General features: G+C 55.2%; 1 protein-coding gene across 1 annotated transcript in view; it reads right to left on the bottom strand.

The window, feature by feature from the left end:
* SYT6 (synaptotagmin 6) overlaps positions 1–22,012 on the bottom strand; it is a 45,919-nt gene extending 23,907 nt beyond the window's left edge. The window contains exons 1-3 of the mRNA XM_047784957.1: positions 21,816–22,012; positions 10,675–10,940; positions 8,777–9,332 (exon numbers count right to left, since the gene is read on the bottom strand). Coding sequence (XP_047640913.1) covers positions 8,777–9,332; positions 10,675–10,844 — 726 coding nt within the window. The 5' untranslated portion in view covers positions 10,845–10,940; positions 21,816–22,012. The remainder of the gene's footprint in view (positions 1–8,776; positions 9,333–10,674; positions 10,941–21,815) is intronic.
* Between the last annotated feature and the right edge of the window lie 2,056 nt (positions 22,013–24,068).

Genomic DNA, 24,068 nt, shown 5'->3' with positions numbered 1-24,068 from the left:
AATGATACAGCCCATGTCCCAATCTTCCACAGATAACCTCATCTCCAGTGGGGCTCCTCCTAAACGGCTCTTGGCAAGGCTGGTGCTCAACAAAGTGGTTCCGACTCAGCCTGCATCTTCCTCCATCCATCGCAGCGCCCGATACAGCTGATCCTTCCCTCTCTCATCCTGAAGACACGGTCTTTGTTTCCCAGGGCACTGCCTTTGCCTGGTTTCTTCCTGTTCCACTGGCTGCTGCTTAGCAGTCTCCTAAATGTATTTCTTTACCCGAGGCCTCTCTCCCTGACCTTCCACTCTTTATCCAAGCTCCTGACCAGCATCTCCACTTGGATGGCCCAACAGTACCTCGACGACGACGACGACGACAACAACGTGTCCAAGTCTGGGGTCTTGGTCTTCCTCCCTGTGGGGGTTCTCCTGCCAGGATTCCCCAACCCAGTCAGTGGCGATGCCCTCCTGGGCTGGCCAGGCTGCCAACTGTGATGCTTCTCTTTCTCCCCACCCGCCACCCTATACCCAATCTGTCAGCCAGTACTGAGAGTTCTACTTTCAAAATACACCTGGAATCAAGCCACATCTTACATCCCTACCCTCATCCTTGTGCACGCCACTGCTGTCTCTTTTTTTATGGTGACGGCCTCCCAGCTGCCCTCCCCCGCTTTGCCCTGGCCGTTGAGGCTCTTCCCACCCTGCCAGCTGCAGTGATGCTTTTCAGCTTTTGACTCGGCGTCTCCATGAACTTTTCCTGCCCCTTCACCTGTCTCACTTCCTCTCCTCGCCTCTCTGCTCCCCAGCCCTGTTTCGGCTTCAGCCACGCTGGACCCTTACTGTTCTTTGAACAGGCTGGACATCCTCTCGCCTCGGGATCTCTGCATCAGCCATTCTCTCTGCCCGGCCCGTGCTTCGTCCAGGCATCCCTGTGGCTCTCTCCTCTGCTCTTGCGGGCCTTCTCAGATGGCCTCTTAGGGACGGCTCCCCTGACTGCCCTGTCTCACCCTGTAATCCTCAACTCAAGCCGCCCCCCCAGCCCACCCCCAGCACACTTCCTGACTTTGTTTTCTCCACGCCACTCAGCGCTCTCAGGCGTGCCAGTTACCTCACCGATCCGCTGGCCTCCCCGCACCTGGGGCTGGGCTCCGGGAGAGCAAGGCTTCGTTTACCCTGCACGCCCCGTGTCTAGGACTGTCCCTGCCCCGCAGATGCTCACACGGATCGTGCTGGATGCACAGTCCCCCCGCCGTCCCTCCTGTACCTTCCTCAGTTCCCGTTGTTCTCGGCTCTCCGCCTACTTGGGACCCTTTGCTGGCCCGTCCCCTCCTTCTTCTTGCCTGTCCGTGTTCCCCAGGACTCAGTTCTTGTTCTCGAATTCTCCTTCCACCACCTGCAGCCCCCATCCCGCTCCCCCATTCTTCCAGCTTCAATAGTCCCCTCCCTCTCCCCCTTTTTCCCTTTTCATGCAGCTGAAATAATTGTGTTCTTTTGATTACACTTTCACTTGCTCTGGAAGCTCCACCCCAACTGTAAACTCCTTGAAAGCAAGGGCTATGTGTGTCTCTTTAATATCCAGTGTTTGGGGACCCCAAATAAGTTCTCAGGGACCACTGAAGACATGGTGGTTGGATGACAGTTCATGATGCTTCTTTCATGCTCCTGCCGCTCTCCTGGCCAGGACAGAACCAGGACCCTAGATCCAAGGTGTGCACCCGACAGTGCTGCCCCAAGCTGCTGGTCAGGGAGCCCTGGGAGGCCCCATCCCAGGATGACTGAGTGAGTCACAGTGAATCAATGTTGCGGATTCTGGGGCTCTGCTTGCAAAAGCTTTTTGTGAGCTACCTCGGGATTTCATGGACTCAAGGATGTGGGTGTAAGAAAAGGAGGCAACTAACTCTTTTCTGGCAAGGCAGGCGGTTGCGTTGCAGGAGGCCAGCCTTCCATCAGTGTGCTGGAACCTGCGTGTGCCCCGGGACGGTGAGCCTGCTTTCCTGGCCTCCCCCGTTAAGCTGTGAGGCTTTGCGGACAGGATTGCGTTGCAGCTCTTGGACTCCCGGTGCTGGCCGGTGCCTGCTGCATGGTAACTACCCCGAAGGTAGTTCCTGCGCAAAGAAAGGAACCCATCACATGTGAGAGAAGTTCTTTCTGGGTCCTTCCAAAGACAACAGAGAAACACTCCCCTCCCTCCGACCCTCCCTCCTCGAGCATTCTCCTCCTTCACTGCCATAAAGCCTGGCCTCAAATTTTCCTTCTCTAAAACTTTGCCAGACCTGTCTCATCTGACGTGGATTTCTTTCCTCTCTTTCTCCACAACACTCGTGTCCATGCCTTGCAGTGCCGCAGCCTGCGGGATTTTGTGGCCAGCATCCTGACCTGGTCTGTCCCCAAGAGTGTGCCCAGGGCGCGAGGGGGTCAGGGGCTTGGGGGCCACTGGGCATGCTCTGCCCCCTCACGGGCTGGGAGCTGGGCTCCCTCTTTGCCACACATGCTCAGTGATTGAACGGACAGCACGTCGTTGACACTCAGTACGTGTTTGTTGAAGGACCGAGGAATGACTGTCACCCTCAGTGCCCACAGGAGGAACCCTGGGGAGATGGCAATGGAATCCAAGTGTCAGCCCAAGAGTGTCCCCTGCAGGGAGGGAAACGAAGCAGGCCACAGAGAGCACAGCAGCGCCTCTGTGGATCCCCTGATGAGCTGCACAGCTTCAGGGTCTGTCTTCCGTGCGAGGGGCCGGGCCGGAACGCAGGCTCTGCCGAAGGCCTGGGCTTGAGACTTGGCTCTCTACCACGTTCTGCCTGGGTGGCACCAGGTGGCACTTAACCTGGCACCTCTGTTTCTTAGTTACATACAGGGCACAATAATAACCCTTATGGTGAGGATGAAATATGATCAAGTGGCTGTGCTCCTGGGAGAAGCTCCAGTAATAACATGCATACTCATCACCAGTAAACGGGGGACCTGAAAGGGGGTGGGGGTTAAGCCTGGTCACAAGACTGCCCCGCGGGCAAAGGAGGGAGACAGCGGACCCTGTGGCAGGAACCCCCTGGAGGGCATTTCCCAGGGGCTTGAGGGCAGGACTGATTCTCACTGACACTGAAGGGAGGAAGATATGTCTGGAAATTCTGCACAGTGGCTTATGAACCTGGGCTTTAGGCCTCTGCCTGGGAGTCCACATTCCTGGGACTGGGTGGCTCTGCTCTGAAAGCCAGAGAGCCAAGCGCCTCCCTACAGGAGAAGCCAAGAATCTCAGAACCTTGCAGCTGGTTTCTGAGAAAACTGCAGTCCAGGGAGGGCAAGTCACTTTTCCAAAGTCATACAGAGAACAGGTGATGGGACAAGACATAAACTAGAGAAATCAATAAAAGAGGAATAAGAATAACAAATGACCTATCCGGAATAGGTGGTCTGGGCCAAAGTGGGGGATCAGGCCTGGGAGTGGTACACGTAGTGAACCACAGGCCAAGTGAAAAGGAAGGGCACTGTGAGAATGGGGCTCAGGAGGCTGCTCTGTGACAGGCAGTCCTAGGCATCTTGTGTATTTAATTTAATTTACTACTGTAACACCGCTATATGCTCTGTGTCGATATTATCCCCATTTTACTGATGTTGAAACTGAGGCACAGTTTAGATAATGTCCCCAAGGTCTCAGAGTTAGAAAATGAAGAAGCGAGAATGCAGCACAAGTTTGTCTGGCACCAAAGCCTGAGCTCTTTGCTGCTCACTCCCAGGCTAGAGGAGAGACTGTTCTGCCTCATAAGGCCTCCCCTTCTCCCTGCAGACTCTTGAGTCCAGGCTCCATGGAATATAGAGAGCACTCCGTCACCCCCAACAACATACACACACAGACACACCCACACACATGCACACACTCACTCTGACCTGGCAGGAACCTGGTAGGGCAGGAAGATGGCTGAGTCCATTAATGCCACCGAGCACAACACATATTTATGGCCCCAATTACAGCCTCCATGAAGGAGCTGGAATGGCGACAGGAATAGTTGTGTGCAGTGGGGTCTGAGGCGCCTCCGTAGCAATAACTACAAGATTACAGAGATGTTAGCAAAGCCCGGTGATGGCGGCTCTATTATAATGATAAATCTACAGCTTTATATAGAAATAATGAGACTGGGGGCTGGAGGGGGGGGGGAAGGGAAGAGCAGGGTGGTTTCAGCCAATCAAAGTTCTGGTTAGAGAGAAAATGGCAAGCCGCTGGGAATGCCCAGGAGACCCCCCGGGGACCTTGGTCAAGCCAGGCAAGAGTGGGGTGGCCTCAGAAGCAGCCCTGCCTGGGCCCGAGTGCATTTGATGAACTCCTGCGATTTCCTTCCCACGCCGGCACTTCCTGATTCCAGGGAACAGCAGAGGCCTCCGACTGCCCTGGTCCATCTCTTTTGCCTGCTTCTCACCCTCCAGTTGGGGGGTACCTTAGCTCCATTACAGCCTAGGCTTCCCGCCAGAGCAACCTGGGGGTGCCAGAGCCAGTGTCCCTTGAGGCTTAAGATCTGCAGTTAGCAAAAATGCATCCTCCGCTTCACTAGCCTTGAAGTTCCATGGTCAGTGGCTGTGAACAAGCAACACAAATGCTCCAGGCTTTGCTACTTGCCACCACCTTGAGCACCGGGGCAGGGACCCAAACAGGGCCCTGCCTGCTTCCAGCTGCCAGGGCTGCACCTGGTTCTCCCATACAAATGCGAGGAATAGCCAGGGGACAACATTCGTGGCCCGTCTGACCTCAGTGCAGCCTCCTGAGCTCCCTACTCACAGGACCTCTCCTTACACCCCGAGTGTGGGTCACGGACCCTCCACTTCAGTGCAGACTATTGGATCCAGGTGTTAATCTCTTTGTTACTCCAGACACAAACCATCCACCCTAACCATACCTCTGGCAGGAATGCACCGCCTGGGTCTCTCCCCATCACGCCTGGCTCTACCCATATTCAAAATAGCGCTTGACTCTCTCCTTCAGGAAACCTTCCCAGGTTAACTGCACCCAACTGCCATTGCTTCTCTAATAATCCTTTCCTTGTGCATCAATACATATTTGTATTTGAATTAACTAAGCCATTGGTCATTTAACAAGAATGTGCATAAGAGTTCTTATGTTCACCTAAAATGACACACTCAGCCCCGAGGGAAAATACAAGAGAGAGTCAAATGTGGGACACAAGCCATTCCTGAGCCGTTGGGAGGGCCTTGCAAAACAGACTGCGGCTGGGCTGGGCGTGTAACTGAGGGACCCAGAGAACAAATCCGAAGGAGCAATTGCTGTGAGAGCGGAAGGACTTGGGGGAAGCTTTGAAAGGTTTGGTTTGTGCCAGGCAGGGGTGGGGAAAGGCGCACCTGCCAGAGGAAGCCCTAGGAGCACAAGCAAGAGGCAGGAATGCCGGGTGTGTTCAGGGACCAGCCTTTGGGGCCGAGGAGCTGGAGGCTGAAATGCAGCTCTAGGAAGGGAATCTGGCAGGATTCTGGTGCAGGCGAGATGAGAGCAGGCTGCGCTGCGCACCGCCCCCCCCCCCCCCCCCCCCGCACTGGCTGCAGGATGTCATATACACTGCGCGCTCCATCATTCCCTGTCGCCGGGACTCAGGCCTCTCTGGGCTCCAAACAATTTCAGTTTTAGAGTCAGCACCAAAAAAGGCAGGTAAATGCACCAGCTTTCTTATTTCCTTTTCCCTTCCTTCGCCTGATTCCTCACCTCAGGATAAACAGCCTGCCCCTGAGAGCCGGCCTGCCGGGGAGGCTGCGGATGGGAGGGTCCCAGAGGCCTCACCAGGCACAACGTTCAGTGCAGCCTGAGCAGGCAACCCACTCTCTGGCTTCAGCAATTCCCGGGCCGGGACCCCCCCTGCTCTTGGCTGGAATGCTTCCCCTTCCTCTCTGCCCAGTGAGTTATGTGCCCCAGTTCCTCCCCACCAGCTCAGTTCTCCTCCCTCACCCAGGAAACCTTCCTATCCTAACTCTCAGTCTTAGAATCGCACACAGCGTCGAGTATTTGCAACTTTGCATCTCTGGCTGTCACGTGATCATTCTTGTCTCTGCAATCAGGTTATAACGTGCTGGGTTTGAGAGGGTGTCTTCTACCCCAGCCCCCCTCACTCCCCACTCACTCCCCAGCGCCTGGCACAGTGTCCTGCAAGGGAGGAGCCGGAGCAGGGCTGTAAGTGTACCGAGCAAGGATGATGACCACGGCGACGCTTTGTCCAGCTCCTTTTGGATAATCTGCCTTTTTCTGGAGCTGGGTGGGGGAGGGGCTGTGGGACAAGGGCCGGGACAGCCACAGAGTTCCAGCAGGTAGGATGTTGGTGTTCAGGTGAACAGCACCCCTGTGCACCGACTGCCTGCACCAGGACTAGGATTTGCATCATGCCCAGAGCTAAAGTCACAGGATTGGGTGGGGGCTGGCGGGGGACGGGGGGGGGGCGGTCTCTGGAGAGGAGAAGACAGGCTCCTCAGAGGGCTGGAGTTGAGCCCCGTTGCCCCAGTCCCTGGCCTGCACCCCTCCCTCTCTCTGAGCCTCCCCTCCAGACGGGGAGGATTGAGCTGCTTTTCTCTACCTGTATAGTTACCATAATGAAGCTGCTGCCTTCCGAGACCACAAGGGGAGAGCTGCACCAGATGTAAACTTCAGAGTGATTTATAGAGCAGAGCTCCTGGGCTTAGGGCTGGCGCACAGCTGCTGTTCCAGCCCGCCCCGTCTGCCAGCCCCGCTGCTTGTGCTGGTTTGGGGGATGACGGTTCAGGAAAGCAGAGGTGGGGGACACACTGGGACATTGGACTGGACCGGTCAAAGCCAGCACCAGCCAGGAGGATGGGGTGTCCCAGAGACGTTCCCTGGAGCAGAAACAGAGCCCACCAAGCTTTCTCCCTTGGAACAAATCAAGACTCTCGCCCTTTTCCCACCAGAGTGGGGCTGACTTCCCCAGCTTCTCTCCTTACAGATGCAGCACAGAGATACTGAGCACTGACCGTCCAAAGGGAGGGTCTGCAGACCGGGGTTTGGGGGGGGTCACCTCCACACCCAGAGAAACAGTGCAAGAAATATCCCAGGAGATATTCAGCCAGTCCACCCAGCACTCAAGACACAGACACAGGGTCATGGGTGCTTGGTGGTAACACCTCTGCGGGGCTCTCAACTGCCTGGCTGGGCTTCAAGACTGGCACGCCCCCTACCCCTGCCAGGTGCAGCTGCACAGCTTCCTCAGTAGCCACCCGGGGGACTGGAGAATGCTGTCTAAACTGTGCAGAAGGGCCCTGGAGATGCCCTCTTAATTCTCTGTGCCAGACCTGTCCTCCCTCTTAAAAGCCAACTTGAGCCCCAGCTCCCTAAAAACTTCTTGGTTAATTCCACTGGACCGTGAACAGTCAAGCACTGCCGCTTCCATGCGTGGATCAGCCAGGTCTTCCTTTAGGCTGGCCCCCCACCTTCCAGCCGGGCCCGGGCAGGAGCTGCACTGCGTAGTGGTCACTGCTGGTCATTAAGTGCTTCTGGTCTCCCTTCTGGGCACGTGGTAGGAGCCCTGTGCCTGGCCCCCTTGATTTTAGGAGTTGTACTTGTCTTGCTTTGGCTAATGAAAGGTGGCTGGATGTGGCATGCGTCTGCATGGAAGCTTTAAGAAATAGCGCACGATTTGCCACCTCCTCTTCCTCCTGGTGCCTGTAGGAGCACAGGTCAAAATGGAGCCACTGTCGGCTTGGGCCCCTGGGTAACAAGGTAGAATGGAACTCCTGCCAAGCTGCCAAGCATGTGTAACATGAACAAGAACTAAATCTCAGCTGAGTTAAACTACCAGATCCTAGGATTGTTTGTTGCTACAGCATAACCTGGTTCAGCTCGATTAATGTAGCCTGTTGCCGAGGGCCTGCGTGAGGCTTCTAGGACACATCAGTGACCTTGGCAGATGCTGCTGCCTGGCCCGGTCCTTACCCACCACTGAAGACATGTTTTGTTTTGTTTCGTTTTGTTTTTCTTTCTTTATTTATTTTTGTCTTTTTGCCTTTTCTAGGGGCGGTCCCACGGCATATGGCGTTTCCCAAGCTAGGGGTCTAATCGGAGCTGTAGCCGAAGGCCTATGCCAGGGCCACAGCAACGCAGGATCCGAGCCGTGTCTTTGACCTACACCACGGCTCACAGGCAACGCCGGATCCTTAACCCACTGAGCAAGGCTAGGGATCAAACCTGCAACCTCATGGTTCCTAGTCAGATTCGTTAACCACTGAGCCATGAAGGGAACTCCTCTTTTGTCTTTTTAGGGCTGCACCTGAGGCATATGGAGGTTCCGAGGGTAGGGGTCAAATAGGAGCTGCAGCTGCCAGTCTACGCCACAGCCACAGCAATGGGGCATCTGAGCCACGTCTGTGCCACAGCTCACAGCAACACCGAATCCTTAACCCACTGAGTGAGGCCAGTGATCGAACACTGTCCTCACTGATGCTAGTCAGGTTTGTTACCCCTGAGCCACAAGGGAAACTCCACGAGGTACATTATTTTATAGGTGGCAGGTAGAGAGACCCATCCCAGAACACGTGATCAGAAGCGATAGCTGCAAATTCCCTTCCCTTCTCCCCACATGGGGGCTCCGCTGCCCCTACCCTCCACAACCTGGGGCACAGCAGCAAGGGCTTTCCCAGGGTGGACGGGGCTGTTCATCGGTTTCCAGAGACCCCTTCCTGTCCTGCAGGGCAAAGGCCCCCTTGTCTGGAGGGGGGAGCGGGGTGGGGACACATCCCATGCGAACCCAGAACTGCACACCCTCAAGCAGCCCCGGGGCAGGGCTGTACTCACGCTGGTGGCGTACTGGATGTCCTTCCAGATGGAGGTTTCCCGGGACAGGTCAGAGGCCTCAAAGAGGTTGTCCAGGATGACCTCCCCGATCATGTCGTGGCGGGAGAAGCGGTCAAAGTCGAAGACGCTGAGGTGCAGCTTGCGGTCAGCCAGCTCCTCGTAGGGCACGGGGAAGTGGAAGTTCTCATCGAAGGTGGGGTTCAGGGTCTTGCGGTGCACCCGGGTCTGCAGCTTGCATTTGCGGTCGGGCAGGAGGTAGATCTTGACGTAAGGGTCGGAGCTGCCGCAAAAGTCCTTGGCAGGGAGGTCGAAGGCCTTCAGGATGCGCACGATCAGGGTCTCGTTCTCGTAGTCGTAGCGCAGGCTGAAGTTGATCTTCCCACAGCTCTTGGCCTCGGATTTGGCATCGTCCCCATCCACGGACTTCTGCTTGTAGAGCTCGGGCTTGATGCGGCCAATGCTGGTGGGCTGCTCGGCCGCGGGGGGCAGCTCGTTGCCGTAGTCCACGCTGGAGACATGCATCTGCCGCGGCAGGTGGCGCTTGAAGGACGTGTGCCTGGCAGAGGGCAGGAGCGGTCGCAGGGTAAGGGGGTTGCAGGCAGACACAGCCCGGGGCCCTGGCTCATCCTAGCCCTCGTGGGGCCCCCTCTTCCTCCCGCTCGGTGACCTTCTTTCCCTCTGCACCCACCTTGCCTGCACGTCTTAACACATGTAGAGCAGTTGGAATGGGGCCTGGTATACAGTAAGCGGCAGTAACTGTTAGCCGTGGCGATCATTATCATTCCCCCGCTTGCTGCTGCCTGCTTTCTAGGCTTCTTTCCTGGTAGACGTGGCTCTGGTTCCCCCATGAAACCGTAAGCTCCCTCACTGGGAAGGACCATCACCCCACCATAGTTCGTGCTTAGCCAGGCTAATCTGGGCTCTGCCACTTTCTAGCTCTGTGACCTGGGACAGCCTGTCTGTGCTGTAAGATGAGAATAATAAAAGTAGCAATTGCATAGGATTGCTGAGGGGGCGGGGGGGTGAAACGAATCAATATACCTGAAGTCCTTGGAAGAGGGCCGGGTATATAATAAGTGACCCATGGTTAGTGCTTATTATCACAGGGATTCTTTCACTGGCTCCTCACGGCAACCTCATGAGAGTCATTCGGCCTATTTTGCAGTTAGGAAAAGTGAGGCTTAGGAAAGATGAGCACCTTGCCTGAGATCAAACCGTAAACTCTGTAAACGTGACCCCACACTTTCATCATTTCTGGCTTACGATCTGAAGCCCAGGCCTGCTTCCCTTTGGCTGGTCCCCTGGGAGCCTGAGGAAGCCTTCCAGGGACCCAGGAATCCACAAGAACCCCAGGTTTTTCCTAAATACAATGCCTAATACCTGCGTGTACCACATCTTTTTAAAGTGTTGCTTGAATTTAGAGTAGGTTTTTTGTCATTACGCGGTTCTTGTTTTTTGCTGTCATTTTGTTTTTTGCTGTCATTTTGTACAGCCGCTGTCGTGCGGGGAACGCACAATGTTAGGACTGTCCTGCTCCATCTCCCACGCACTGCGGTTCCGTCGAGAGGCTGTACTGCCACAGCCCAGACCCATCGAGAACTTCTGCGCCTCTGCCGGAAGTCCTTCCTTCCCTCCACACCAGCCGACCCCTGCCCCCCACCCACATCCCGGGGCTGCCCACCTGCACAGCCCCCCACCTCAAAGTTTCCCTTGCCCGAAGTCACCCCTGGGGCCCCCTTTCTAGCTGGTCCCCCGCGGGGGAGCTCGTCCTCTGCCGTGATCTCCCGCCAAAGCGCACGTGCGGTTATTTCTGGTCTCCGATCCTCACGGGCTGGAACCTCAATTCCTGCTTTGGCTACAGGAAGGTCAGCGTAGGGAAGGGAGGGTCCCCCGCTCACCTGGTGGATGACGCTGGCTCTGTGGTCTGTCGCTGCAGCCGCGTGTGACGCATGATGTGCTCCTTGACCGACATCTGCACCTCGGCCGGAATATCTGGGGACGTGTGGCTGATCTTGACGGCTGCCTCTAGGAAGCCGAGGCTGCTGGGGTCCTTCAGCTTGTCTGCCATGCTGCCCCTGGCGCTGGGGCTCGGGAGGGCCTCGGGGGAGGGGTTAGCAGAGGAGGGGCTGGAGGCCTCCTTGTTCCTCCAGGGCGTCCAGCACAGCTTCCAAAAGAGAAAGAGAAAAACTGCCACCAGGGCCACGCCACACACAATAACTACCACTGCCAGGAGGCTGACAGAGGGGCCTGCCCTCAGCCGGGCAGGGAGGGGACAGAGACAGACAGAGGCGGGGAGACGCGGGGAAGGGTGTTCCAAGAGGGGCCACACACAAGGGACAGAGACGGAAGAAGAGAAAAGAGTGGTCATGAGAAAGCTGCCCACGCAGAGGGGGGGACGGTTGTAGGGGTAACGGTCCACCTTGGGAAATAGCTGCAGCCGCGACCCCTCCAGCTCTGGCTCCGGCTCCCCCCCCCCCACCAGCCTGGGGAGCACCTGGGCCTCCTCCCCGGCTCCCTGCGGGCAAGTGCATGGGGAAGGGAAAGTAATTGAAATAGCAGCCTAAGCAAATGTGCAAATTCGTGAAGCGTTCACATGTGGATGCTGTTTGAATTTCTATTAGAGCCGTTACTCTGGCCAGAGTAGAGCAGAGCCGTTTTTTGTACACAGCTCTCTTCCTCCACAGGCTGCGAGGCCTTGGGGACCGGAGGCTGGGCTCCCTCGTCCTCTCCCCTTACCCCGCACCCACCAGGAACTAATATATAGTTACTGGATTGACTTGAGGTGAATGAGATGGGGTGTAATCTCGAGAGTGGGGATTAGATCAACTGCATCTTCTGCACGCCCAGAGCTTTGCACACAGTAGGCTCAATAAACACTTGTATTGAATGGGAGCCTGAGCCACACAGTTTAACTTCAAGGATAAATACAAATGATTCCGATAGCCATTTTTTCCATTCCTGTGGCTATGTGAGAGCTTAGCTGGAAAGCGTTTTTTTTTTTTTTGGGGGGGGGGGGAGGCGCACACGCAGCATATGGAAGTTCCCAGGCTAGGGCCTACACCACAGCCACAGCAACGCCAGGTCCGAGCCATGTCTGCAACCTACACCGCAGCTCAAGGCAATGCCAGATCCTTAACCCACTGAGCGAGGCCAGGGATCAAACTTGCGTCCTCATGGATGCTCGTCACATTTGTTTCCCCTGAGCCACGACGGGAACTCCAAAGCAGGTATTTTTGAATGTGATGGCTGCTCCAGAGGGGAATGTTCACTGTCCCACCTCCAGGCCTCCTCTGCCCCAGCAGGCTGCCCATTACCCCAGGTGAGCTGTGAGCGAGGCCTCCACCCCACCCTTAGGAGTGAGCCTTTGAGCCAAGGGCTGCTCTTACTGTGAGAGGTCAGAAGGCCTTGAACCAGTGGGTTTGCACAAAGGTCACGTGTAGACAAAGCCAGCAGAAGAGTCTTGTTTGGCTTGCACGATGCTTGGGAAATTGAGCAATCCCATCATCACCATTGTCGTCATCACACAGATTCCTGGCTTCTCTGGGAAAGGCCTAAGGACCTGGCATCTGGACCCGTGCTCCTGCATGGTGGGAACTGGTGATGCCCTTGGGAAGGGTGGCTGCTCAGCAGCTGCACTCCCTGTTATCTGCCTGGCCCCTGCAGGCCTCTCGACTGTCCTGTCCCAATGCTTTAAGACTCTTGGGATTTAAGGTGAGAAATGACCCCCAAGTACTGAGATCAGGCTGTGCTTTTGCAGATGGGAGCTGTGGTCCAGAGAAGGGACTTGCCTGGGCAGGGGGGTGAGGGGAGGGCGGTCACAGGTCAGACAGACCCTGGACCAGGATCTAGATGTCCACTGCCCTACTCGGGGCTTGTTTTACTGTCCCAGACTGTCCCTGGTTAAACTGTAGGCTACTATAACCCTGTGGCTTTTGTATTTATCTGACTCAGGGCTCAGCACAGAAACTGGTGCATGAGAATGAATGGGTGAATCAATCGATCCATCAACAGCACATAAAACAGCTGTCATTATCTCTCAACCAATATGGACTGAGCACTTGCCACGTTCCAGGTGCTAAACTAGGCTGAGAGTGCAGAAATGCCTGGTCCCTCCTGGGGGGGATCATGCACATTCCCACAGCACACAGGCCCCTGGGAAAGCGGTCCCTCCAGAGGGATCTGAGAAGGAGGCTGAGACATCAGCCACCCTCTCTGGGGAACCAGCACTGCCCCTGACTGCACTGGCTGTAGGGTACTGGCCTTGACAGCTACCACCTTCAGGAATAGGGAGTAAGAGCACAGGATCCTCAAGTCCTTAGCCACCTAGCCCAGCCCCCAGGCCCCTGCACAGAGACACAGGAGCCTTTCCCAGCACAGGAACTGAGGTGAGTCAGCCAGAGACTGGCAGGGACCAGGAAAGCTGCTTCTAAGTTAACGTCTAAAGGTCTCCAATCCTGGCGTGCATGTATCCTGGCAATCCAAGAGGAAACATGATCAGATTGCTTGAATATTCGTTCATTGTCTTAAAAAGAAGAAATCAAACGTATAATATACAGGTTGATAGTGACGGGAATGATAGCATTTGGTTATTGGATGTAGTCAAGGAATTGAACATGACTGCGTCCTAGGTACAAAGGGCTTTTTAGGTATTCGCTCGTTTCATAGTCTCCAGTGACATAGGTAAGATGATTATTCTCATCTCGCAGATGAGGAAACCGAGGGTTCAATAGATTTGCCCAGGGTCACACAGCTCCTAAGTGTTTGGACTGAGATACAACCCAGACCGTTCAGGTCAACACCACCCACCCGCCTCGCCCCGTGTATGTGTATAGAATGTGGGAACAAATACATGCAGGTTGGAGGTCTTAGATCAAAGTAAATGTTGCTCTTAGGAGCTCCTGATCTAAATGGTTCCAAGACCATCTCTTTAGCCCCCACCTGGACCCCAGGGTCCACCAGGAGCGCTACCGCAGATACACCCGTCTTTCTTCTACATATCCAACCATCTCTAGGCCCTTCACATCTGTTCCATGACAGCTGTTCCGGGTGCCTTCTCTGCACTATGAGTCACCTGAAAACAAAAGGTATTTCTAGGGTTTTGCTTTCCTTTGATCATAACTCTTACTTGCCCTGGTAATAATTAGAATTTTAATGAGAAAGGGGGAGAAACGGGGGGGAATCCAGAGAGCAGAGAGTGCATTTGAATGTTCAGCCTGAAAAAAAAAAAATGAATTCATAAATGAAAAGAGAGGTGGAGGAATCAATTTTTCCTCGGTGTGGTTGCTATTTTGAATGCGTCTCCACGTGACCCCTGGCTCCGGTTCCCTGGGAGCTGTGATTAGGGAAGGCGGAGGTATGGATTATTGGGACTCAGCATACTGGGTGGGTAAGACTAGGGGCCCCTTCCTCTCCTGGAGAATCTTCTTCCAGGGGATCTCACAGAGAGGCCATGCAAGGAGAACTAGGCCCTGATGCTGGGTGGGTTCACTCCCATAGGGGAGCAAGGCGGTGAGCCAGGCTGGGAAGAGCAGAAGGAGGCCTGGGTGGGCATGACTGGATGGGAGTTAGCCCCTCTAAAATCACGACGTGTGCCCTTGAACTCGGCCAGCCCGAAGAGCCTGGCTGAAGGTACACTGAGGCTCCTGGATGGCCCAGGGCTGTCCAAAGGCCCCGATGGGAGTTCCCGTCATGGCGCAGTGGTTAACGAATCCGACTAAGAACCATGAAGTTGCGGGTTCGATCCCTGCCCTCGCTGCGTGGGTTAAGGATCCGGCATTGCCGTGAGCTGTGGTGTAGGTTACAGACATGGCTCGGATCCCATGTTGCTGTGGCTCTGGCGTAGGCCGGCCGCTACAGCTCCGATTGGACCCCTAGCCTGGGAACCTCCACATGCGGAGGGAACGGCCCAAGAAATGGCAAAAAGACAAAAAACAAAAAACAAAAAAAAAGGCCCCGATGACCTGCACTATGGGCCTTCCTACCCACCGGGGCCAACCCACCAGGATGTGTTGCCCTAGTGTAAATCCAGGGGCACAGGCAGCCTTTGAAGCCTTATTCTCACTCATGTCTTTTTTTTGGGGGGGGGGGGTCTTTTTGTCTTTTCTAGAGCTGCACCCACAGCACAGGGAGGTCTCACTCATGTCTTTTTTGAACTTCAACCCTGTGAAGCGGATAGAAATTTGATGGGCAGCTCAGCCACCTTTTAAATCCTGACCCAGTGCCCTTCATGTTTATGCCAGACACTAGCTTCGTGACAAGAGAGAGGTGAGCCTCTAGGAAGGGAGAAAGCCCTTAGCACAGCACTGAAAGAGAGAAAGAACTTTGTTTGTATTCGTATTCCTCCTCCCTCTTTTTCCTTCTTTAATTTCTCTTCAGCCTGGAGAGAAAGAGGCCCTGCCCTGGAGTCAGACTGGGCTCCTTCAATGTCCATCTCTACTGGTTTCAAACTGTGACTTTTCATCTCTCTCAGGCTGCTTTTCCTCGTCTATAAAATGGGGATAGTGATAGGATCTACCTCGGAGGGTCGTTGTGGGATTGAAATGAGATCGAGTATATCAGAAGGGCTAAGGACAGTGCCTAGAAGGTAGTGAACCTTCTAGTAAAGATTAGCTATGTTTACTAGGCTTAGCTAGTTCAGCCCAGTTTTGTTTTGAACATCCCCTAGTTTTGAAATTTGTTTCGTGGGCAGAACACGTGCAAACCATGAACACTAATAAACAGCTTTAACTTTATAAACCAGGGGCAATCTTACTAGTAGACCTAAAACCAGGGGCAATCTTACTAGTAGACATAATATAACTATGTCATAGGTAGGTAGAGCTCCCGGTACCTCAAGACATACTGTGTGCTGTATCAAAGATCTCACTCTCCAAGTTTCTCTGTCAATACTCATTTGCTTGCTGCTTGTTCAGTTATTTTGTCATTACTGCCACCAGCCAGCTGGTGAATAGGAGCAAGCTCCAAAGGAATAAGAAGAAATTTGGGGAAGAAAAATGTACAATTGAGAACATGCTATGCTTTTGCAAAGTTTTCTTGGAAATTGGGGAAAAGAAGTCCGTAATTTAAAATCCGGTGTGAAACTTTTGCACTCAGGCATCAGAGGAGAGCAGTATTCAGCGGGCACCTGATTTGGGAAACCATACTGGCCAAGTACCCAGCTGCCTCTAGGAGAGCAAACAGGCATGGAAGTTGGCTTCGGAAATACCCAGTGACCCGGCGCTGTGCAGGTCACCTGGCTTCTAGCCTTGGCTGGGGAAGTGGACCTCACTGGGTGCTCGGACACCAGGCACACATCTCAGCTGAGCACCAGTGCCAGAATCCATCTGCATTTCTAAATGTATGATCTTGAGCAAGTAACTTCACTTCTCCAAGCCTTGGTGTCCTCTTTTACTTAATGGGGATTCTAATTATCCCTCCCTCACACAATCATTGCAAATATTAAATAATCTAAGGCTTTGAGCACAGTGCCTGCATGCTCCCAAAAGTAAGCTGCTATTATTTCTTCCTGGTTTTTGTTTTTATTGGAGGATCATTGTTTCCCGGGTACTGAACGGGCCCAAAGCTTGGCCATCTCAAACAAGGGAGGGGGACCCAGGACCAGAGGGCAAAGCATCTGAAAGACCTCAGGCCCCTTCTCTCCTGGGAAGTTAAGATCCCCCTGAATGCCATCAGGGCAGCACTTGCTTGTCACCTTAAGTGAGACTGTCTGGCAGGGGTGATGGCTCATGGCCTCCTTCTCCCTCTGGAAAACGGTAGGCTATTAATTAGCAATGCAGGGCTTTTCTTATCTCCCCACTGACACGTCTTTCTCCAGAGATAGAGCCCTGGTGTCCCAGTGTCCCCTCCCCTTCTCTCCACCCATAGTGTTAGGATTTATCAGCAGTTCTTATCGCTTGCTATTGTTCCCACTTTTCTAATGGGTTTCCATGGTCGGGAAGATCCACTTTGTAATAGTAACAGGCATTCTCACTCACAGACTGTAATTGAAAAGATAAACTGGGGAGAGGAAGTGAAAAGAAAGGACCATTTTCCTGGCTGCCCCCAGAGCTGGAGAAGCCTGGCTTCCAGGCCTGGGCTGCTGATGGACCTCAGAAACAGGCAGTGCCCGGCTCTGTTGGGCAGGCGCTGCTGGGCAGGTGCTACATTGGCCAAGGAGCTCCCATTCAGACACAGAGACATAGACCAGCACAACCCAGAGACCAGATAGCAAGAAACTCAGAGGCCCTAAAGCCTTGGAAGGAACAGTGTCTAGCCCAGGAAAGGAAAAGACTCTAGACAGAACCATTAATACTAGTAATATTAGTTATTTATTTCTATAGTGGGCACAGTGCCCTTATATTATCTCATTTACTTTCATTTACTCTTTTTTTTTTTTTTTTTAGGGCCATATGTGAGGCATATGGAGAGGTCCCCAGGCTAGGGGTCAAATCAGAGCTGTAGCTGCTGGCCTACGCCACAACCAAGCAATGTCAGATGCGAGCCACGTCTGCGACCTGCACCACAGTCACAGCAACGCCTGATCCTTAACCCACTGAGTGAGGCCAGGGATTGAACTTGCGTCCTCATAGATACTAGTCAGATTCATTTTCTGCTGAGCCACAACGGGAACTCCCTCATTTACTCTTTACATCCTCCCTAAAAAATTAATATTCACTTCTCAAAGATAATTTTTTGTGTTTTTTTTTTCTTTTTTGGCCACGCCGTGGCATATGGAGCTCCCCAGCCAGGGATCAGATCTGAGCTACAGCCTTGAACTAAGCCACAGCTGTGGCAACGCCAGATCCTTAACCCGCTGTGCCAGGCCAGGGGTTGAACCCACGTTCCAGGGCTCCCAGGATGCTGCACATCCCATTGTGTCACAGTGGGAGCTCCTGAAAGATAAATTAACTAAATTTAGAGATGTTAAGAAAGTAACTTGTGCAGAGCTGGGATCCGAATCTGGGCCTTCCTGATGCCAAAGCCTAGGCTCTTGAGCCAGACCTCTTGAGCCAGGGGTCGGGACGCCTCTGAGGGAACTGCAGAGGTGACAGCTGGGCAGAGAAGCTGGGGAGGCATTTCTTCACTCTAATCAGGAGAGGGCGGAAGGCATCACTACCCTTTGGCCAGACCCTCTGAACCCGGACAGAACTTTGGGGACTAGGCTTGGGACCAGCCTGCTCATGCCCCATCTGTTTCTTCTTCCCTGGAAAGTGCAGACACTACAGCCACCCGGCAAATAACCACTGGCCCCCGGAAAAGGTCCATCCAGAGATGTACTTGAGAAATACCTGAGTGTGTGTGTGTTGGGGCAGCAGGGGCTATGCTGTTCTGAGGCTCACAGTCTTCTTCCATTAATAATAAACTCTGCTGTGGCTTGTAAATGTATTAGGAGAACCTGGTGTAATTAAAATTCAGGTTGTGGGGAGCGGGGGAGCAGAAAGCCTTTGCTTCCTTTCCTTCTTTCAGAGATCCAGGCCGAACTACCGATGGGGATAATTAGCAGAGTCCAAACAGAGAAGGAATTAATGCTCTTGGAAAAGCTGTGATGAGGAGAGACAATGCTGGGCTAATTACGGCCGCACCAAGCTTTATGACTGGGCCCCGTTTCCACCATCATTAGGGGACTCAGGGATAAATTGGAGACTAATGTGGAGTGTTACGGCTAACAGAGCATTGACATTAATTTAGCAATTATTAGTATTATTTTTTTGGCAGATGGTAACTGTACCTCTCTGCCCGATTGGTCAGGCGCGTGGCCCCTCCGAATGGGGCAGTCAAGGCTGGGGTGATGCGGGGAGAGGCAGACAGAAAGCCAGATCCTTCTCCCTCTGCCTCCCTCACCCAGTTCATACCTGCAACTAGTGAGAAGAGAGGTCTGCCTGGGTCCTCACAGAGGAGAAAAAGTTCAGTGCTACCCACCGCCCCCAGTAGAGAGAAGGGAGGGAGCGGGTAGCAACACACCCGGAGTGCCCAGAGCTGGATGCCCGGCTTACTTCTACTTTCAGCCCCCCTGCTTTCATTTCCTGAGGGTGGCTGAGCCCTTCTGTTTTTAGAGGCTTCTCCTCCAAAGCTGGACCAGCAGAGGCGCCACCTGGCTGGGTCAGGACTTTCTCTTACCCTGCGTCCCCCTACTCCAGAGAGCCCTACACAGACCTAAAGAAACCTGGCCTGATCCAGATGCCTCTATTGTGAGTCCTAATTATTGGCAGTCACACATTATACCCACAGTCTGTTGGCGGGATCATGTTAGACTAGTCAGAAGAGCACACATCTTCTGCACAGAGCTCAGAGGGATGCAGCATTCCGGATCTACCTTTCCCGACTCCTGAAGTCCCCACACAGAGAGAACTTCTAGACCTCTAAAGCCAAGGGCTCTGCAACTCCTAGATACTGGACCCTGGTTCAGGAATCCCAATGCACAAGACACATCACAGCGTCCAAATACCATCATCATGGGTTCAGAAGGATTGTGCATTGCACCTTCCCCCAAGGAAGGCAAAGTCTGCAGAATCCCTTCCTTCCATCAAGGAGTGAGGGAGTGGCTGACTCTTCAGTTATAGAAGCAGGACGCTTGTGTTTTGATGAAATGCTGTGTATTTCGCTTGGCATCACAAGCAGGAAAAATATTATCAGCGCTGCGAAAGGCCAACCTCAAAGCCAGGAGGCTGAATCACAGAACCTCTCCAGAGTCATTGGGAAAGTGAACGAACATCACATACCTCCCATGGTCATAGGTAAGCCAAAGAATAACCATTCCTGGCTGCCAGCCTGGGAGAGGCAGGGCAGCTCAGGCTCTCCAATAGATTCCTGCACTTTCTGGAACAACACTGTGCCTCTGCTTACTACCTTGAGAACTATGCTACTAGAACCCATGCTCCCCAGACCTAACACTCAGCAACTTGGCCATGTAAAAAGTATATTCATCTCCATAAGACAAATGACACAAAGAAAGGTGGAGAACGGCCTGCCAGTATCCACTGAAGGAGGTAGGGGAAAGCAGACCCTTCACTTTTAGAGTTTTTCAAGAAAGATGGGACTTGCTTTTAGCTTGGACAGTTTGTGTAGAGATGTTCCCCCGTCAGGGTCTGGCTGAGATTTCCTGGGCAATTCCTAGCACAGACCTTGGTGTATAGGAGGGTCCCAGTAAATGACAGTAGAGTCTGAATCTCGGTGGTTGACTCTCAGGGTGTTACTAGAAATCCCATGAGCTTGAGATTTAGGGAAGGAGGAAGGCAGGGGGAAAAACACGCAATGGGTAAAGGAAACTGGGCATGCTCTAGTCACTTGCATTTTTCATGAAACTGCAAATGAAAAGATGCAGCATTTCTCTGACTGGAGAATCTGGACCCAGACAGTGGCTCTGGGATGCAGGGAGTTGGCTGGAAGGGAGGGCATTTGGGTACCTGGTCCCAAATTCCACAGCATCTTCCCCAGACCCCCTGCTCACTGAACCCCTCCACCTCCCACAATCCCAAAGCCATGCCCGACCAGTCTCTTTCTTCTCCTTCGATCAAGGGTCTCCTTCTGCCTGCTCCATCCCTTTCAGCCCCCCAGCTTGGTCCCCGGGCTTCCTGAGGCTTGTGACTCAGCAGCCAAAGTTAAAGTTCCCCAGGGCTGACAACTCAAGCTCCCTTTCGGAAGCAGCCTGCGGGGAAGGCATACTGATTCTTCTGGGCCTTGGGGCTCTTACTTCTCAGCCTTCTCTCACCCCCAGCCTGGCCATCCAGCTACCCGCCATTCCAGACTATGAGGCCTCCCTCTGGAGTCAGAACACTAGTATCGCCCTGCATCGGGATGTGCCACAACACATATGCCAGTGCCGCGCCCCCCGCCCCTGACGGCATTTCTCCCCTGAACAGGAGGAACAGCCTCCATCCCAGGTGGAACTCGACAGGTGTGCTCTCACCTTGAATTAGCCACTTTAGGGTCTGAGGGGTCAGAATCCCCTGGAGATGAATCATTGGAGGAAGAGATGGAAGGGAGCTGGGGAGGCAGGCAGGAAGAAAGCCCCTGTCTTGGGAAACGTTTTGTGTCTGGTGGATACAGGGAGTTGGGTGGTGCAGGAGGTGATGGCACCAGAGAACCAAAGTCTAATAATGCCAGCTGGGCCTAATACATTCTGAGGTTCTTCAAGAAGAATCAACCTCTCGAACCTCCATCATTGTACCACCCTCTAAAAGTTCTTCTGCATGTCTAACCTCAATCCCATCTGCTGCAGTAATCGACCCATTGATTAAACAGGCCAGAGCCAGAGAGAGGGAGAAAGAGAGAGCAGCGCCCCCTACAACTCACACAGGGCCAAAGTGGGCTCCACCCACACAAGGCTGGACACAGCCCCCTCACACACACAAGCCTCCCACGGGCCCACTCCCCCGCTCCCTCTCCCCTATCCTCGAGGCCCGTTCCTAACCCAGGACCTCTCTCTATGTTCGACCTTTAACCTCAAGTGAAAACAGGGCCCTGGAACCTGAGTCCCCAGGGGAGCTTACCCCACCTGTACCTCCTCCCCGAACCGCGGCATCCGTCCCCGCTTCTGGTCCCAGGAGAAGCGCGGGGAGACGAAATTCCCGCCTCCAGCGGCCCCCTCCTCGCTTTCCCGCGCGGATGGTGCGCAGCCGCGGGGCGACCCCCGCGTACCTTTAGGCCCAGCGCCGCTGAGGTCAGGGTCGGGGTACCAGGAGGGCTGGAGTCTGCGGAGCCCAAGGAACCCGGGCGTCTCGGTCCCCGCAGGATCTCCCCACCCCCACTCCGCATTCTCTCGAGGCTTCGCACTGCCTCCAGCCTCTTCCCCCCGGAGGGAACGCGACCCGGTGCCCCTCCCGCCCAGGACCCTCCAGACGTCGGGATCCGGACAAAGAAGCCCGGCTGCAGCGGGCGAGCGCGGCCGCGCGGCGCCGGTGCCGCAGGTAAATACCCGCGGCCGGCCGGCTGCCACGCCACCCACCCTCCCGCGGCTCCGGCCGCCAGGGCGCGACACGCCATTCCCGCTGTCGCGATTCCCAGGAGACGCCGCAGCTGTGCGCCGGGCCCCGGCCCCGCGGGGCTCGGGCTCGGGACTCACCGGCTCCGGCGGGCTCGGCTCGGCTCGGGCTCCCGCCTGGGCTCGGCGGCCGCCTGGGGCTGCGTCCGGCGCAGGGTCCGCGCCGTTCGGGCAGGAGGCGCCCGCTTGGCAAAGTCGGCGAGAGGCAGCGGCTCAGTCGCGCACCGGCCCCCGAGTCCGAGTGAGTCAGAGGGAGACCGAGGGAGCGAGTTATAGGGGCGGGGGGTGGGCGGGAGGACGCGGCGACACCCTCCCCCACCCCGCCCCCCGCCGAGACGCAGAAAGCCGCCGGCAGCCGGAGACACCCGGACACAAAGACCTCGTGCCAGCCGCAGACCCAAGTTTCTCCCCGAGAGACCCAGGGGCTCTCGAGCCGCCTTCCCCGAGAGAACAGATACACTGACGGGCAGACCGACCGGCGGACCCCGGGACCTCGACACCGGCCAAGAGATGAGTTTACTTCCTCAGCCGGGATGTCCTAGGTCTGCTGCTCGCCCCATGGACCCCTCCCCTGGCAGATCGCCCGCTGGGCGAGTGGAAAGACGCGAGGGAAACTGAGGCCCTTAGGGCACCGCGTCCCTGGAGCCCGCTTTCCGCGGGGACCCCGCAGAGTCTCACGGGAGGGGGCAGGGGGGATTCTGTCTCTCCCGGTCCCTTTCGTGTCTCTCCACTTGCCCTGCGGGCGATAGGCCAGGGCACTGGACCAGGCTGGATCCGAATCCCTAATCCCGAGCCGGAGTTCTCCATCTGGGTTCCGGGGTTCCGGGCCCGCGGCTTTGGAGAGCTGGGACAGCCAGGGCGAGAAGCTAGGAAGGGAGGGGGCCTCGGCTTTCCTGTTACCTGAGTCGGCTGCGCTCGGACTCCGCTCTGGGGGCTCTACCTCGAAGCTCCGACAAGTCTCCACGTCCAGCCCGAGCGGGGGCGGCCGGGCCCGGCACAGCGAGGCCAGGACCGCGAGCGCCGCCTGGCACCGAGGCTCCCCGGTCCCCCACACGCCGCTCATGCCCGGGACACCCAGGCCCTCCAAGCAGCCGCCCAAACCCGCGCCGCGGCCGGAGTGGGGCGGGGCAAGACGGCCTCAAGAAGACCCTCCCCGCAGCAGCCCCCTCCGGCTCGGTTCAGCTTTTAATCACTTCCCCGCAGGGTCTCCGCCCCTCACGTGGCATCCCGCGGCAGCTGGCAAGTCTGGCGCCTCACGGCCGCCCCCTCTACACTCAGCGACCGGTCTGAGTCCGGGCGGTTCAAGGCTGGGAGCCAGGTTGTCCCGCATCCTGGAGGGTGCAGGACCCAGGAAAGAGCCTGGGATCTGGTTCCGCATCCACTGCCTGGAGTGACCTTAAGCCTTTCTGAACCTCAGTGTTTCCTCTCTGTGAAAGGGGTATAATAATTACGAGTGTTTCACGGGCTGCCTGGGGATATAAAGATGATGTTTGTGAAAACACTGGGTAGATTGCCACATACCACACAAGTGGTAACGAAATAGATGAACCTTCTACGGAAAGAAGAATGACCCGCTGGGGGCAGGAGGACCTTGGCCAAGGTTTCTGATGGGAGAAGTTAGACTTCCTCCAGCTCCTGGCTTCGGAGGCAGAAGACCCTAAGACCGCGGGGCGATGCGAACTGCAAAAAGACTTTCTGAGCCCCGCAATCCTGCGGTCCGCGGTACCCGCACGTTGCTATGGCGACGGGAGGCAGCGGCCGTCTCTCTCCATGGCAACCGGAGGGGAAAGTTTCTGCCGAATAGGGATGGGGGGCGTTTCAAGAGGGCGCTCGGTTCCCGCCAGACCCATCTCCCCGCAAAGGTGCAACACCATCGGAGATGATGTATCTTGCTAATAAGTGTAACAAGGGCCAGAAAGACCGAAAACTGAAACGAAGGATTGAGGCTAGACCGGGCAGAACTCTCTTCCAGGAATTGTGGTGTGTGGCCTAGGAGCAGGTTGACTGAGGAGCTCCTACGTGCCTCAGTCAGCCCTGGAGGTCTGTGGACAGCCACCAGGTCGCAGCCCTGCGGTGGTCCTGTCACAAAAGTCTTGCTTTCTCGGCTGGTAGGAGGGTGGGCCCCTTCCTCTGTGGGGTTCACCTGACACTCCAGGCTCAGGCCCCTTTGCCTTCCGCAGCTGGGAAGGAAACTTTATCCGGAGCCTCTGGAAGCCGCGGGGCTGGTGTGTACCCGACTGGTGGGTGGAGGAGGAGGGTCTTTCCTCCTAATTAACACGCTAATTGGAAGTGGCTCGGGCAGTGACTCACGTTCCGGAGGGAGGAGATTCGGAG

The sequence above is a fragment of the Phacochoerus africanus genome, chromosome 6 (assembly GCF_016906955.1).
Source record: "Phacochoerus africanus isolate WHEZ1 chromosome 6, ROS_Pafr_v1, whole genome shotgun sequence".
Classification (NCBI taxonomy): Eukaryota; Metazoa; Chordata; class Mammalia; order Artiodactyla; family Suidae; genus Phacochoerus; species Phacochoerus africanus.
This window is presented reverse-complemented; position numbering and strand designations above follow the sequence as displayed.